This window comes from Eubalaena glacialis, chromosome 1, assembly GCF_028564815.1.
Source record: "Eubalaena glacialis isolate mEubGla1 chromosome 1, mEubGla1.1.hap2.+ XY, whole genome shotgun sequence".
NCBI classification, from domain to species: Eukaryota; Metazoa; Chordata; class Mammalia; order Artiodactyla; family Balaenidae; genus Eubalaena; species Eubalaena glacialis.
This window is the reverse complement of record NC_083716.1, coordinates 177,891,244-177,904,233: the sequence shown is the minus strand read 5'-3', so window position 1 is coordinate 177,904,233 and position 12,990 is coordinate 177,891,244. Positions and strand designations below refer to the sequence as shown.

At 42.0% G+C, this 12,990-nt stretch overlaps 1 protein-coding gene across 1 annotated transcript in view; it reads right to left on the bottom strand.

Moving 5' to 3' along the window:
* MYO3B (myosin IIIB) overlaps positions 1–12,034 on the bottom strand; it is a 365,933-nt gene extending 353,899 nt beyond the window's left edge. Inside the window, exons 1-2 of the mRNA XM_061201698.1 lie at positions 11,888–12,034; positions 11,017–11,151 (exon numbers count right to left, since the gene is read on the bottom strand). Of these exons, the coding sequence (XP_061057681.1) occupies positions 11,017–11,151; positions 11,888–12,034 (282 nt within the window). The remainder of the gene's footprint in view (positions 1–11,016; positions 11,152–11,887) is intronic.
* Between the last annotated feature and the right edge of the window lie 956 nt (positions 12,035–12,990).

Here is a 12,990-nt window from a genome sequence, read left to right as displayed (position 1 = left end):
AGTAATCATGGTGACTTATGGGATATTTTCATTTTACATGAATAGTGTCTATTTTTTTAAAAAACATGCATTTTGAAGGAAAGACTGAAAGAGGCAAGATGGACGCCCTTGACACTTAGGAGGGAATACACTTTATTTCAGTCTCCCTGTCTCCAGTGCTGGCACTGCAGGCAGCAGGGGCCCAACCAGCAGCTCTTGCTCGAGTTGCCACTGCACGTCAAATTTATGGAGTGGAGCTGCATCATATGTGCATTTAACCTTTTCATATTCAACTGCAGGAGTTCAGCAACTTTATGCTCTTCTTTTTTTATTCCTGTAATTAAAAACACTGTAAAAGTATATCATATTTGCTCTTTTTACGTATTATACATTACTGAGATCTGAGAATGCGTAAACCAGGCATACTACTCTTTCACAGCAATTTAAGGGTTTTCAAGGGTGATTTTGACCAAGTGCAGAAGGCAGTGTGCCGGTTTGGGTTTGCTACATGCCATCTTAAATCAAGGGTTCTTAACTTGTTTGAGCAGGGCTTGTAAATACCTTGAAACTGTAGGCAGCATGTTGTATATGCATCTTGCACTTTTCTGCTGAGAAAATTCAGAGCTTTTGTTGGATACTCAGAGCCCTCCTTGTCCTTATACAGGTTACAACCCTACTTTAGAGACCTAGGTTTCCTCCTGGCACTTTGTCTACAATCTGGGAAAGAGTTAACTAGTGAACAGTGGGGGATCCTCTGGGTTGTGGCTGCTTGAGTCAACTGGCTTTTCATAAGCAAAGAGAGGTGAGGAGCACAGATTAGCACCTTTCCTAAAAGAAGACACTCATTATCAACATAATAATACATTAGGATCTATTCGACTCTAATTACAAACATCTGCAAGGTTTTAATAAATGGTGAGCAGGTGTTTCTGTTTGATGTGTGTATCATTCCCCACTACATACGCAGCAGATACCTTGCACACACATTAACAATCAAGATAAACTGGAAATGAATCTGCCCATGTTTTTACCATTTAAGTTGCTCTTAAACAATAGTATTTGACTAAAAATATAATACAAAATTAGGAATCTTTAAAACTAGAATAAAATTACCATCTGTCAGGAATGATTCAGGAAGGAGCCAAGAACAGTGAAATGCACTGAAGGCTATAATGGTCCCATGAGGCTGGGATTATATGTGTCCTTGGAATCCTCTCTCTACCAATGTCAGGTGTAACTTGTAACTCAACACTGATACCTCTCATGGCCCTAATGTTGAGTACCAGGATAATGTCTTCCAAAGGATTCCACATTCTTTTTATTTCAACTATGTCTTACGTGACCCTGAAAGGGCATATAACATTCAATGTTCAATCTAATACTCTCTTGAGCAATGAATGCATTTTCAGTGTCATGATTTGTAAAATAATCTTAAAAGCTAAGCTTTCGACAAATATATAATAATTTTCTCAGGACTCCCCTAATTAGATTTATATTTCAAGTAACAAAAATTGGAGAACTGACCACAGAGTCAAATGATGATTATGAAAGAATGTAGGACATGACATGAGGGAAGTTCTCAACCCACAAAAAGAAAAGCTTTTCTGGGGCTGATGGCATGGAGCTTGAAGAGCTTGAGAGAATAAGATTAGGGTGAGGATGCTCCCTCTTGGGGGTGGTTGTGTAAGGGGATAATGCTAATGAAACCATTTCTTATGAACCTCTTTTTACATGGAAATCTAAGGGGAGACCTCCTCACAGGAGCCTCATGCCAAAAAAGGGGTGTTCATGCTGAGTGGAATGGCAGTAGAGTATGGTGAGGTCCATCAAGCCTGGGATTCTAACAGTTCCCTACAGCCTGCTCATCATGACTTGCAGGAGATTCAGAACTTAATGCTCCATTTGGGTTCAGGGACAAGGCTAGAGTTTGAATGAGAAGGAAAGACAGTGAGTGCAGACCTCACGATAAGAAGGAGTATCAGGGACCTGGGACATGGGGAGACACCAAAGAGACAGTAGAAGGACTTAGGGTCACCAGTTGGAGGTCCCTGACCTCACTGCCATGGCTTTAAGTGACCATTTGCTGTATCCAAATCCAGATGTTACCCAGGGGAAGGAAAGATGAATGGGGAAAGAGAAAACCACTAAAAAACTAAGTCCTTATCCAAGTGACTAAGCTTTTAACTGGATTGTGAAAACGGGATACAAATTCCCAGAACTTGCCCCTTCCCAAAGAAGTCACCCTATGGACTAAGTTTAACAGGATAAGTTAAAATTAATTGTCTTCTCTAGGCAGGCTGGGGGCTCAAGAACAAAGTTGGGTTTAGTTATTAAAAAGAAAGTTACGTGCTGGGAAAACTGGACAGCTACATGTGAAAGAATGAAATTAGAACACTTCCTAACACCATACACAAAAATAAACTCAAAATGGATTAAAGACTTAAATGTAAGGCCAGACACTATAAAACTCTTAGAGGGGGCTTCCCTGGTGGTGCAGTGGTTGAGAATCTGCCTGCCAATGCAGGGGATGCGGGTTCGAGCCCTGGTCTGGGAAGATCCCACATGCCGCGGAGCAACTGGGCCCGTGAGCCACAACTACTGAGCCTGCGCGTCTGGAGCCTGTGCTCCGCAACAAGAGAGGCCGCGACAGTGAGAGGCCCGCGCACTGCGATGAAGAGTGGGCCCCCACTTGCCACAACTAGAGAAAGCCCTCCCACAGAAACGAAGACCCAACACAGCCAAAAATAAATAAATAAAATAATTAAAAAAAAAAAAAAAGAGCTAGGAAGGGGAGGTGGTGGTGGAAATTAAAAAAAAAAAAAAAAAAAAAACTCTTAGAGGAAAACATAGGCAGAACACCCTATGACATGTATCACAGCAAGATCCTTTTTTGACCCACCTCCTAGAGAAATGAAAAGAAACAAATGGGACCTAATGAAACTTCAAAGCCTTTGCACAGCAAACCATAAGCAAGACGAAAAGACAACCCTCAGAATGGGAGAAAATATTTGCAAACCAAGCAACTGACAAAGGATTAATCTCCAAAATATACAAGCAGCTCATGCAGCTCAATATCTAAAAAACAAACAACACAATCCAAAAATGGGCAGAAGACCTAAATAGACATTTCTCTAAAGAAAATATACAGATTGCCAACAAACACATGAAAGGATGCTCAACATCACTAATCATTAGAGAAATGCAAATCAAAACTACAATGAGGTATCCCCTCACAGCAGTCAGAATGGCCATCATCAAAAATCTACAAACAATAAATGCTGGAGAGGGTGTGGAGAAAAGGGAACCCTCTTACACTGTTGGTGGGAATGTAAATTGATACAGCCACTATGGAGAACAGTATGGAGGTTCCTTAAAAAACTAAAAATAGAACTACCATACGACCCAGCAATCCCACTACTGGGCATATACCCTGAGAAAACCATAATTCAAAAAGAGTCATGTACCACAATGTTCATCGCAGCTCTATTTACAATAGCCAGGACATGGAAGCAACCTAAGTGTTCATCGATAGATGAATGGATAAAGAAGATGTGGCACATATATACAATGGAATATTACTCAGCCATAAAAAGAAACGAAATTGAGTTATTTGTAGTGAGGTGGATGGACCTAGAGTCTGTCATACAGAGTGAAGTAAGTCAGAAAGAGAAAAACAAATACCGTATGCTAATACATATATATGAAATCTAAAAAAAAAGAAATGGTTCTGATGAACCTAGGGGCAGGACAGGAATAAAGATGCAGACGTAGAGAATGGACTTGAGGACACAGGGAGGGGGAAGGGTAAGCTGGGATGAAGTGAGAGAGTAGCACTGACATATATACACTACCAAATGTAAAATAGATAGCTAGTGGGAAGCAGCTGCATAGCACAGGGAGATCAGCTCGGTGCTTTGTGACCACCTAGAGGGGTGGGATAGGGAGGGTGGGAGGGAGACGCAAGACGGAGGGGATATGGGGATATATGTAAACATATAGCTGATTCACTTTGTTATACAGCAGAAACTAACACACCATTGTAAAGCAATTATACTCCAATAAAGATGTTAAAAAAAAAAGTTACCTCTTTGTTCTCAATAGCTTGTGACTGCCCAGTTTATTACCCATTACTCAATCATGAACACAGTGCCTGCCCTCAAAGAGCTCAGCACCAGAAATGGACACATGAGTAATAAGAGTGGCAGGTGGAAGTAAGGGTGTGCCCACGGGGAGTGTGGTGGCACCGAAGAGAGAATGGCGACTTCTGTTGTGCTAGGGTGAAGAGGGAACAATCTGGGAATCTTCCCAGAGGACATTAACACATACAATGAGTTTGAAGGACAAAGGACCTTATGGCAGGTAAACAAGAAGAGCATCCCTGGAAAGGGAACACCGTGTGCAAAGGAAGGGAGCACAGAAGAATGAGGGGGGAGGTAGTGTGTCTATCTGCCTGCGCGTGTGTGTGTATGTGTCTATGTCTGGGTGTCTTTGAATTCTACATACTCTGCCACTGTTGGGACAAAGGGACAGAATCCTAAAACAGGGAGACTGGGGAAAAAAAGGGGGGAACAGGGAATGACAGGTGTGCCCTGCTAAGAAGTGTGGGCTTTATTACTATACACATGCGTATTACAATACCATAATATACCATTAGATAGGAGTGGTAAGCTATTGACAGGTTTTAGGCAGGAGGTCTGTTCAGATTTCTAGAAAGATGACGTTGGTAGCAGATTGGAGGGTGGACAGAACAGGAAGACACAGGGAGCTGGACACCTGTTAGGAGGTGTTGAAGCAATCGAGAGAAGCAGGGTCAAAAAGTCAAGAGTCCTGAGGACGAAGAGTCAGGGACAGATATGGGGGACTTTTATGACATAGAATCGACAGGAATTTTGTACCAACTGGATAGAGAAAGCTAAGAAGAAACAGAGTCTAGGGATCTTGTGAGTATAAGAATAGTAATAAAGTTCTTTGATCCTCTAAAGCTAAAGCAGCAATAGACATGCAAGGCACTGTAACGCCTTCATCAGAACCACTTCTCAGCCTGGCTCCCGTCTCAGGGAGGCACATGCTTTACTGAACTGCAAGTGCACTATTAAACTTCTACCCAGAGAACATTTAAATTAAGTGCTGGGTGATGATCCAAGCTAACTCAACCCTGGAATTTTCCCCTGAAACCTCATTTTAGTCTCTCTCTTGCCCTAACTTTACATCTGGCCATTTCTGCAACAAGAGCCTATTCAGTGGCATTTTATATAGGTAGCCAACTTATAAACTTTCCTCATGGCTCTAGAACCTACGGAGGGACTAAGAGCAGCCATTTTGTCAGCAGGATCAAAACTCAGCTGTGGATTTAAGAACAACAGAAGGATCAGACTCGGTTGGTGCCTTTTGTTCACTAAATGTCAGAGTTTAAGAACTGTCTGACTTGTGGTTCAAAGAAACATATAAATAAACTGCTCAAGGCACCTTTAGAGGAAGCGGTCCTGTGAAGTTGATAAGCCCACCAGCAAGGTTTTAAAGGGCAGCCCGTGGGTTACAGGGAAAGGACCTTGGGTACCTGGATATAAAAAAGGAAAGCAGGTACATACTGACAATTGTCTAATCGGAGTAAATATTCAGTGAGATGGACTGAACATTTTAAAAGCATGACAAGGAACTATATTTAAATGCATCAAATAAAATAATCCCCTTAGAGTTGTAAGAAGGCAGCCAAGACTCCTACCCCACGCCTGAGGGTTGGCACCTGCAGCCTTTTATTCCTGCCCACCCTGCCAGCCATCAGACTCAAATACAGAGGTAGGTCTCCATCCCTGCATTCCTCCCGATGCCCTCAGCATTCAGGAAATGTGGCAGCTGGATGCATCTAGAATTTAATAAGCATTTTACTCCAAACCAAGAAAAATAGAAAAATCATTTACATTCCACATCTATTTTCTAAAACATTGTTGAATATTGATTCAATCACAGTATGTGCATTTGCTATGACGGCCATAATTTCAAGCAATAAAATGTTCCTTGCTCAATAAGCCATCAACTTTCCTCCATGTTATTAAAGAATGGCCCATGCAACACAATCATCAGACCTTTATTCTAGTCAAAACTTCAACTTTCAAGTAGATTCTATACTGGCATGTTGATTTGCCCTAGTCAGATGGCAGAATTAAGAGGAATTTCTTTTCAGTGCTCTTTTGTTCGGTTGACTTTATCTTTCAAGGGTGTTAGGGTCTACAGCGGGCAAAAGCAAAAGTCAAGGATCGTCAAAATTACTCTAGAAGATGCCTTAGGGAGCACCGTGTTGGTCGCTGCCCACCTCTCAGGAAGGCCAAGCAACATAGTTTTCCTCCACACTGTTGGGAGAGATTGTGTTTATTTTACTGATACCAGATAAAGTCACTGGCCTGCACCTAGAAGAATGAAGACGATGTCACTTGAAACCCTGGAGTTCCAGTCGGGGGGTGGTGGGGGGAAGATGCTCACACTACGAGAGGCAGGAGGGCCCCAAGACTCCCGCCTCCCATTTCAGCCTCTCTCCAGGGCACATGCACAGACCGCTGGTTGGGCAGAATTGCTCCCACACCTCAGCTCTTCACGCTCTCTTGCTTTTGCTGAACACAGAGAGCACATAAATATCGGATGCAGCTCAGTTACATTTCACAGTTCTTCCCTTCTCCACTACCAACTGTTCTGTACTTTCCTCCTGACCCCCAACACGCCAGTGACTCTCATTCTAGAACCTGGCCAGAACCTGCCATCTGAGTCAGTGTTCAGTGCTCCAGGGCTTTCTAACCATCTCTGGCCAATCAAAACATGCCAGAGCTACGTTCCAGACCATCAGTGTCCTGCTAGGACCCTGACTTGTTAACGTGACAAACTTGACTCATGCCACAGTATCAATGGGTGAAAATGGTTTTAAGTGTTAGATTGCAATGATATTGGGGCCTAGACTGGACTTCCTAGGGCCTTATATAAATGCAAAAACTGAACAGAGATATCTTTTTTCTCCCTTCTGGCTTAGATACTGAACTTACACAAAGACCTCTGAGAGGAAAAAACAGGTTAAAAAATAATTCTTTTATCTGGTTTTAAAATATAAGGAATTTTTTTTTGTTTTTTTTTTGGTTTTTTTTTTACTTTACATTCTCATTTACTAACACTCTAAACTCTAAACCATTTCTTTTAAGTTGAATGTGATTCGGGCTGAAATAGTATTTACCTGCTGAAGGTTTTATACTGAAAGAAAAGAGAAAATGTACTTCATGTCTTAGCACATACTAGGTATTTTTTCTGAAATATGGTGTTTTTTTTTTTTAATATGAGTTTTTAAAAAATTTATTTGTTTTATTTATTTATCTTTGGCTGCGTTGGGTCCTCATTGCTGTGCGTGGGTTTTCTCTAGTTGCAGCGAGCGGGGGCTACTCTTCGTTGCGGCGCGCGGGCTTCTCATTGCAGTGGCTTCTCTTTTTGCAGAGCATGGGTTCTAGGCACATGGGCTTCAGTAGTTGTGGCACACAGGCTCAGTAGTTGTGGCTCGCAGGCTCCAAAGTGCAGGCTCAGTAGTTGTGGTGCACGGGCTTAGCTGCTCCACAGCATGTGGGATCTTCCCGGACCAGGGATCGGACCCGTGTCCCCTGCATTGGCAGGCAGATTCTTAACCACTGTGCCACCAGAGAAGCCCCTGGTGCTTTTTCTTAAAAGTCTAATTTCTTATCATGTTTCATTTAGGTGAGAGATAATAGAACTTACAGATTTTCCAAATTTAATATTGACTTAGAATAAAACTTATTCACAAATTTTCCAAAACATTATTATGTATGAGTGTTTTCTGTCCATATTTTTCTCCTATAGTAGGTGTCTGTTATGCAAGAAAGCTTTGGTTTGCCTTCTGCTAACAATTAGTAATTAATTTCAGAAATGACATTTTTATTTGCTTTTGTTTTCAGAGTTGTGGTGATTTAAGAGGGTTATTAATAACATTTTTCTATCCTCAAGAATTGCTCTGTGGAATAGCTTCTCCCTGGTCCTTTCATCACATTCTGGCAAGGAAAGAGCAAAGGCAACATAAATTTAATCTCAATATACAGGATGAGGGGAGCAATATTAAACAGATCATAATTTTACTGTGCAAGTCTCCTAAAGCACTCCTAAAAAAGTTGCAGACGGAGCAACATGGTCAAGGTGCTGTGTGGACTGTCATTATCTTCCAGCTGTGTGTGTGTGTGTGTGTGTGTGTGTGTGTGTAATCAGGAACTGCTGCCATTTTAACCAGAGATCCCAAGTCTGTATTCCCCGGACTCGGCAGACAGCAACAGCACAGGATGGGAGAAAAGTGCTGAAGTGTTGTCCTCCTCCAGTTCTGCCATATAACTCATATGGGACCATCGGCATGTCACTCCTTCTTTGGGTCTCTGTTCCTCAGCTGAACACTAGGAGAGTGACAGAAGGAAGGCCGAGGTCCCTGTCAGTTCTAGGAGCCCAAGAATCCCTGTGTCTATAAGCATACTGGAGGCACTGGACATACCTACCCCAGCAGCCTGGCATTGATGGCCCATTCCTGGACAGAAAAGATTGAGGACATCTGGTTCCCCATGCCAACAACTTTGGCATGGGCCAACACAACCTGCAAAGGGCATAATATCAGCATATTGTATTACTGAGGTATGAATAATTCAGTGTGCCAGGGCAACCTCATTATCTGTACTTAGTCACCCTGAAAAAGCAAGAGACAGTCGCAGGGGAGCATTTGCACAAGGCTCAGTTCATAGTTCTGGGCTCCTTCTCATCTTTCAAGGCCATGTGTGGCCCTTTCTGGCTGCCTTGGCTGTGCCTGAGGGGCTAACATTTGGTCACTCCTCACCAGGAAGAGTAATTACTCTCCAGGTGGTGGCAGGTCTGAGCAGCCCACCTACTCTCCTGGTAAAATGGAGGGAGGGAAGGTCCCACTTCAGGCCCCGGAAAATCCCTGGAAGTTCCGTTTTCTATATCCGAATGCAGAGTCTTTTTGAGTCGGGGGTAAAGTGAAAAGAAACTAAAACTTCTCGGTCACTGTACTTACATTATTAAATTATAATGAGGTTTAAAACACTGAGATCTTACAGAGCTTAAGAAGAATACAATCAGGGCTTCCCTGGTGGGGCAGTGGATAAGAATCTGCCTGCCAATGCAGAGGACACAGGTTCAATCCCTGGTCAGGGAAGATCCCACACGCCGCAGAGCAACTAAGCCCGTGTGCCACAACTACTGAGCCTGTGCTCTAGAGCCCGTGAGCCACAACTACTGAGCCCACGTGCCACAACTACTGAAGCCTGCGTACCTAGAGCCTGTGCTCCACAACAAGAGAAGCCACCGCAATGAGAAGCCCGCGCACTGCAACAAAGAGTAGCCCCCGCTCTCCACAACTAGAGAAAGCCTGCGCGTAGCAATGAAGACCCAATGCAGCCAAAAATAAATAAATGAAGACCCAACCCAGCCAAAAATAAATAAATGAAGACCCAATGCAGCCAAAAATAATAATTATTTTTTAATTAATAAAAAAAGAATACAATCAGAGACCCTAGAAACAATACTTTCCACATCTCATGAAAATGAGCATTAAAAAAATTAATGTTATTCTAGAGCTTCATTGGCAGGATAAAATCTATAATATTCCCAGGGAGGGAGTGGGGAATAATAAAATCCAAAAGGTGATACTATGAGGATATGTTATGTGACTTAACCAGCCAACTAAACAGACAAAGATGATTTCTGAAAACCAAAACCCCTTACATGTTTATATTCTGAAGAAGGAAATTGATGTGACAGAAATGTTCCCTGCAGATTATTCCATTTGAATACAAGTGAATTCCCCATACATTGTTGCTATAGCAGCCAGTATATATTGCCTCATGGCCAGGCCCTCCCAGAGCCAGGTGGAAGGTTTTCGACAAGAGACCGCAGACAGTGAATTGAGGGCTGGTTTCTCCTTTGTTGCTTCTCTCTTAAAGCTTTCACACATGTCCCCGTGCTCATGGATCACACATGTGACCTCAGGCATGGAGGCTGGTTCAGAGGGGCAGAGTCCAGGACAGATCAGGGTGGGCCTATACCCACTCTGAGGCAATACAATAGACCTGTCCTAATATACTAATTTCATATGTTGTCATTGTGTCTTTGCCATGTTAGTTCCATGGAGGAAGTGTATTTGTGGGGAATGGACTCTTTTGCATCCAGTTACACACATTCATTCCCATTAACAAGGCAGAAAAAAGGCAAGACTACACTGGACATAGCGGTGCTCCCTTCAGATTCTCTCTTCAAAGCAGATGCTGCCAGGAATATCAGCTGCTCCCTGCTCCCAAGTCCCAGTGGCACCTCTCACCAGGAATAGTGCCCAGCTACAGGGAACTGCCTCCCCCAACGCCACACCGCCTCCCAGGGTGGCGTGCACCAAGTGATTGGCTCTTGCAGAGATAAAATCCAGAACAACCCTGCAAGAGGATCCCAGGTCTTCTTCTCCCTGAGGATGGGCTGAGACCTCTGTTGCAACCACACTGATGTTTAATGTCTCCCTTGCCCAATCCCACCTTCCTTGCACGTCTAGCTCCTGTAAGAACTCGCCAATAAACCTTCCATACACAATTCTCAGAGTCCGTTTTCAGGAAACCCAACCTAAGATGAGAATAAATGAACATGAATAGGCTGATTCAAACTTGGCAACCAAGTAAACCTTGGGTTAACAATTTTTGAAAATGAGTTGCATCAATCGGAACATGTTTTCTGTGAAATTTTCCCAGCCTAGGGTAGAAAATAACCTTTTCCAACTGTGTTCCTGTATTCACTGAATTAGAAGAAGATTATTAAACCTTAGAAGCAGAGAAACGTGCACATTTTCAGCACACAGCCTACCCATAAGAACGTGGAGAGCACATCTGGTAAGGTACCTGTGCCATGCAGGAGAGACCGCCTCCCCAGATGTGCATCTTACACTATTCAGGCAACAATGCATCTGCTCACCCCTGACGCTCTGTTTGAATTTCTGGTAACCCAATGGGAGCCTCTTACCTCCAGGACCAGCCACAGCTGTCCTCCCACACCGTGGTCTGCTTTGTAAAACATCCCATAAAACTTTACAACGTTGGGGTAATTCGGAAGAAACTGCAAAATGTTGTATTCTGCCTCAATCTCCTCATCCATATCCTACACAAGGTAAAAAATGCATGCTGGATTCAGTACAATGTGCAAGGAAGGGTACAGGAATGATATCACGATCAAGTAACCATTTAATAAAGCATATGTAGTCTGTATTTTTAATGTCATCATTACCATATCTTGAAAATACCTAACAATGGGCATTTAGATACCAACTAAAGCCTTCTAATTGTTATATCAATAAATGTTTTCATTATATATTCTTAATAATAATATTATAAATATCTTTTTTAAAATTTAAAAATGTCTGAATTTTCAAAGCAATTAAGGAGAAGTAGCTCAAAGGGACCCAACCAGGATAGGACACTTACAACCTCACTGTGGTAACAGTGCACAGCATTATAGGCTCAGTATTCAGTGCTCTGAAATAGGATGCCAGGCTAAGATGACTGAATATCACAAGTCTGGGTCACTTTGTAACTTACAGCGAGATCAGCCTCTGTATAAACCCAACAAATCACTCTTTCCAAGAGAATAACATTTGAAGAGTCCAGGGGACCAAAATCAAAACAATAGTAAAATGGACAAAAGAGAAAATCAAGGGAAGTTTTAACTCCAAATGGAGTCCCTTCATTCAGATGGGCTAAGGAGTCATAACTCATTTTGAGATTTCATGCCAGGTTTCATTATCCCTAGAAAATCATCCCCAGAACAAAGAAAGAAGTTGAAAGCTCAGTGTGTATAAAACACTATATTGTGGTTATAATTTATAACTGTTACTTACACTGATTGGATCTAGAATTTTTACTGCAGCCAGGCTCCCATCTCTCTTGTTAGTTACTTTGTAGACCTTGCCATAGGTGCCTTTACCTATGGTCTCTACAATTTCCCAGGTATCTGTGGGATCTGGAAGCGATTCAAGTCCAAGCATCGTGGTGCTGTAATGAAACAATCCATACAGATGTTTCCTGGTGGGAAGAAAAGTTTGTTACGTGCAACAGATCACAGGATTAGTGGCATTGGGCTTTTGAAACAAGAATATTTTTATTTCTTCAGAATCCAACAGCACATTATAAGGATCACACACCATGATCAAGTGGGGTTTATCCCAGGAATGCAAGGATTCTTCAATATACGCAAAACAATCAATGTGATACACCGTATTAACAAACTGAAGGAGAAAAACCATATTATCATCTCAATAAATGCAGAAAAAGCTTTCAACAAAATTCAACACCCATTTATGATAAAAACCCTACAGAAAGTAGGCATAGAGGGAACTTACCTCAACATAATAAAGGCCATATATGACAAACCCACAGCCAACATCATTCTCAATGGTGAAAAACTGAAACCATTTTCTCTAAGATCAGGAAGAAGACAAGGCGGTTGTCCACTCTAACCACTATTATTCAACATAGTTTTGGAAGTGTTAGCCACAGCAATCAGAGAAGAAAAAGAAATAAAAGGAACCCAAATCAGAAAAGAAGAAGTAAAGCTGTCACTGTTTGCAGATGACATGATATTATACAAAGAGAATCCTAAAGATGCTACCAGAAAACTACTAGAGCTGATCAATGAATTTGGTAAAGTAGCAGGATACAAAATTAATGCACAGAAATCTCTTGCATTCCTATACACTAATGATGACAAATCTGAAAGAGAAATTAAGGAAACACTCCCATTTACCACAGCAACAAAAAGAATAAAATACCTAGGAATAAACCTACCTAAGGAGAAAAAAGACCTGTATGCAGAAAACTATAAGACACTGATGAAAGAAATTAAAGATGATACAAACAGATGGAGAGATGTACCATGTTCTTGGATTAGAAGAATCAACATTGTGAAAATGACTATACTACCTAAAGCAATCTACAGATTCAA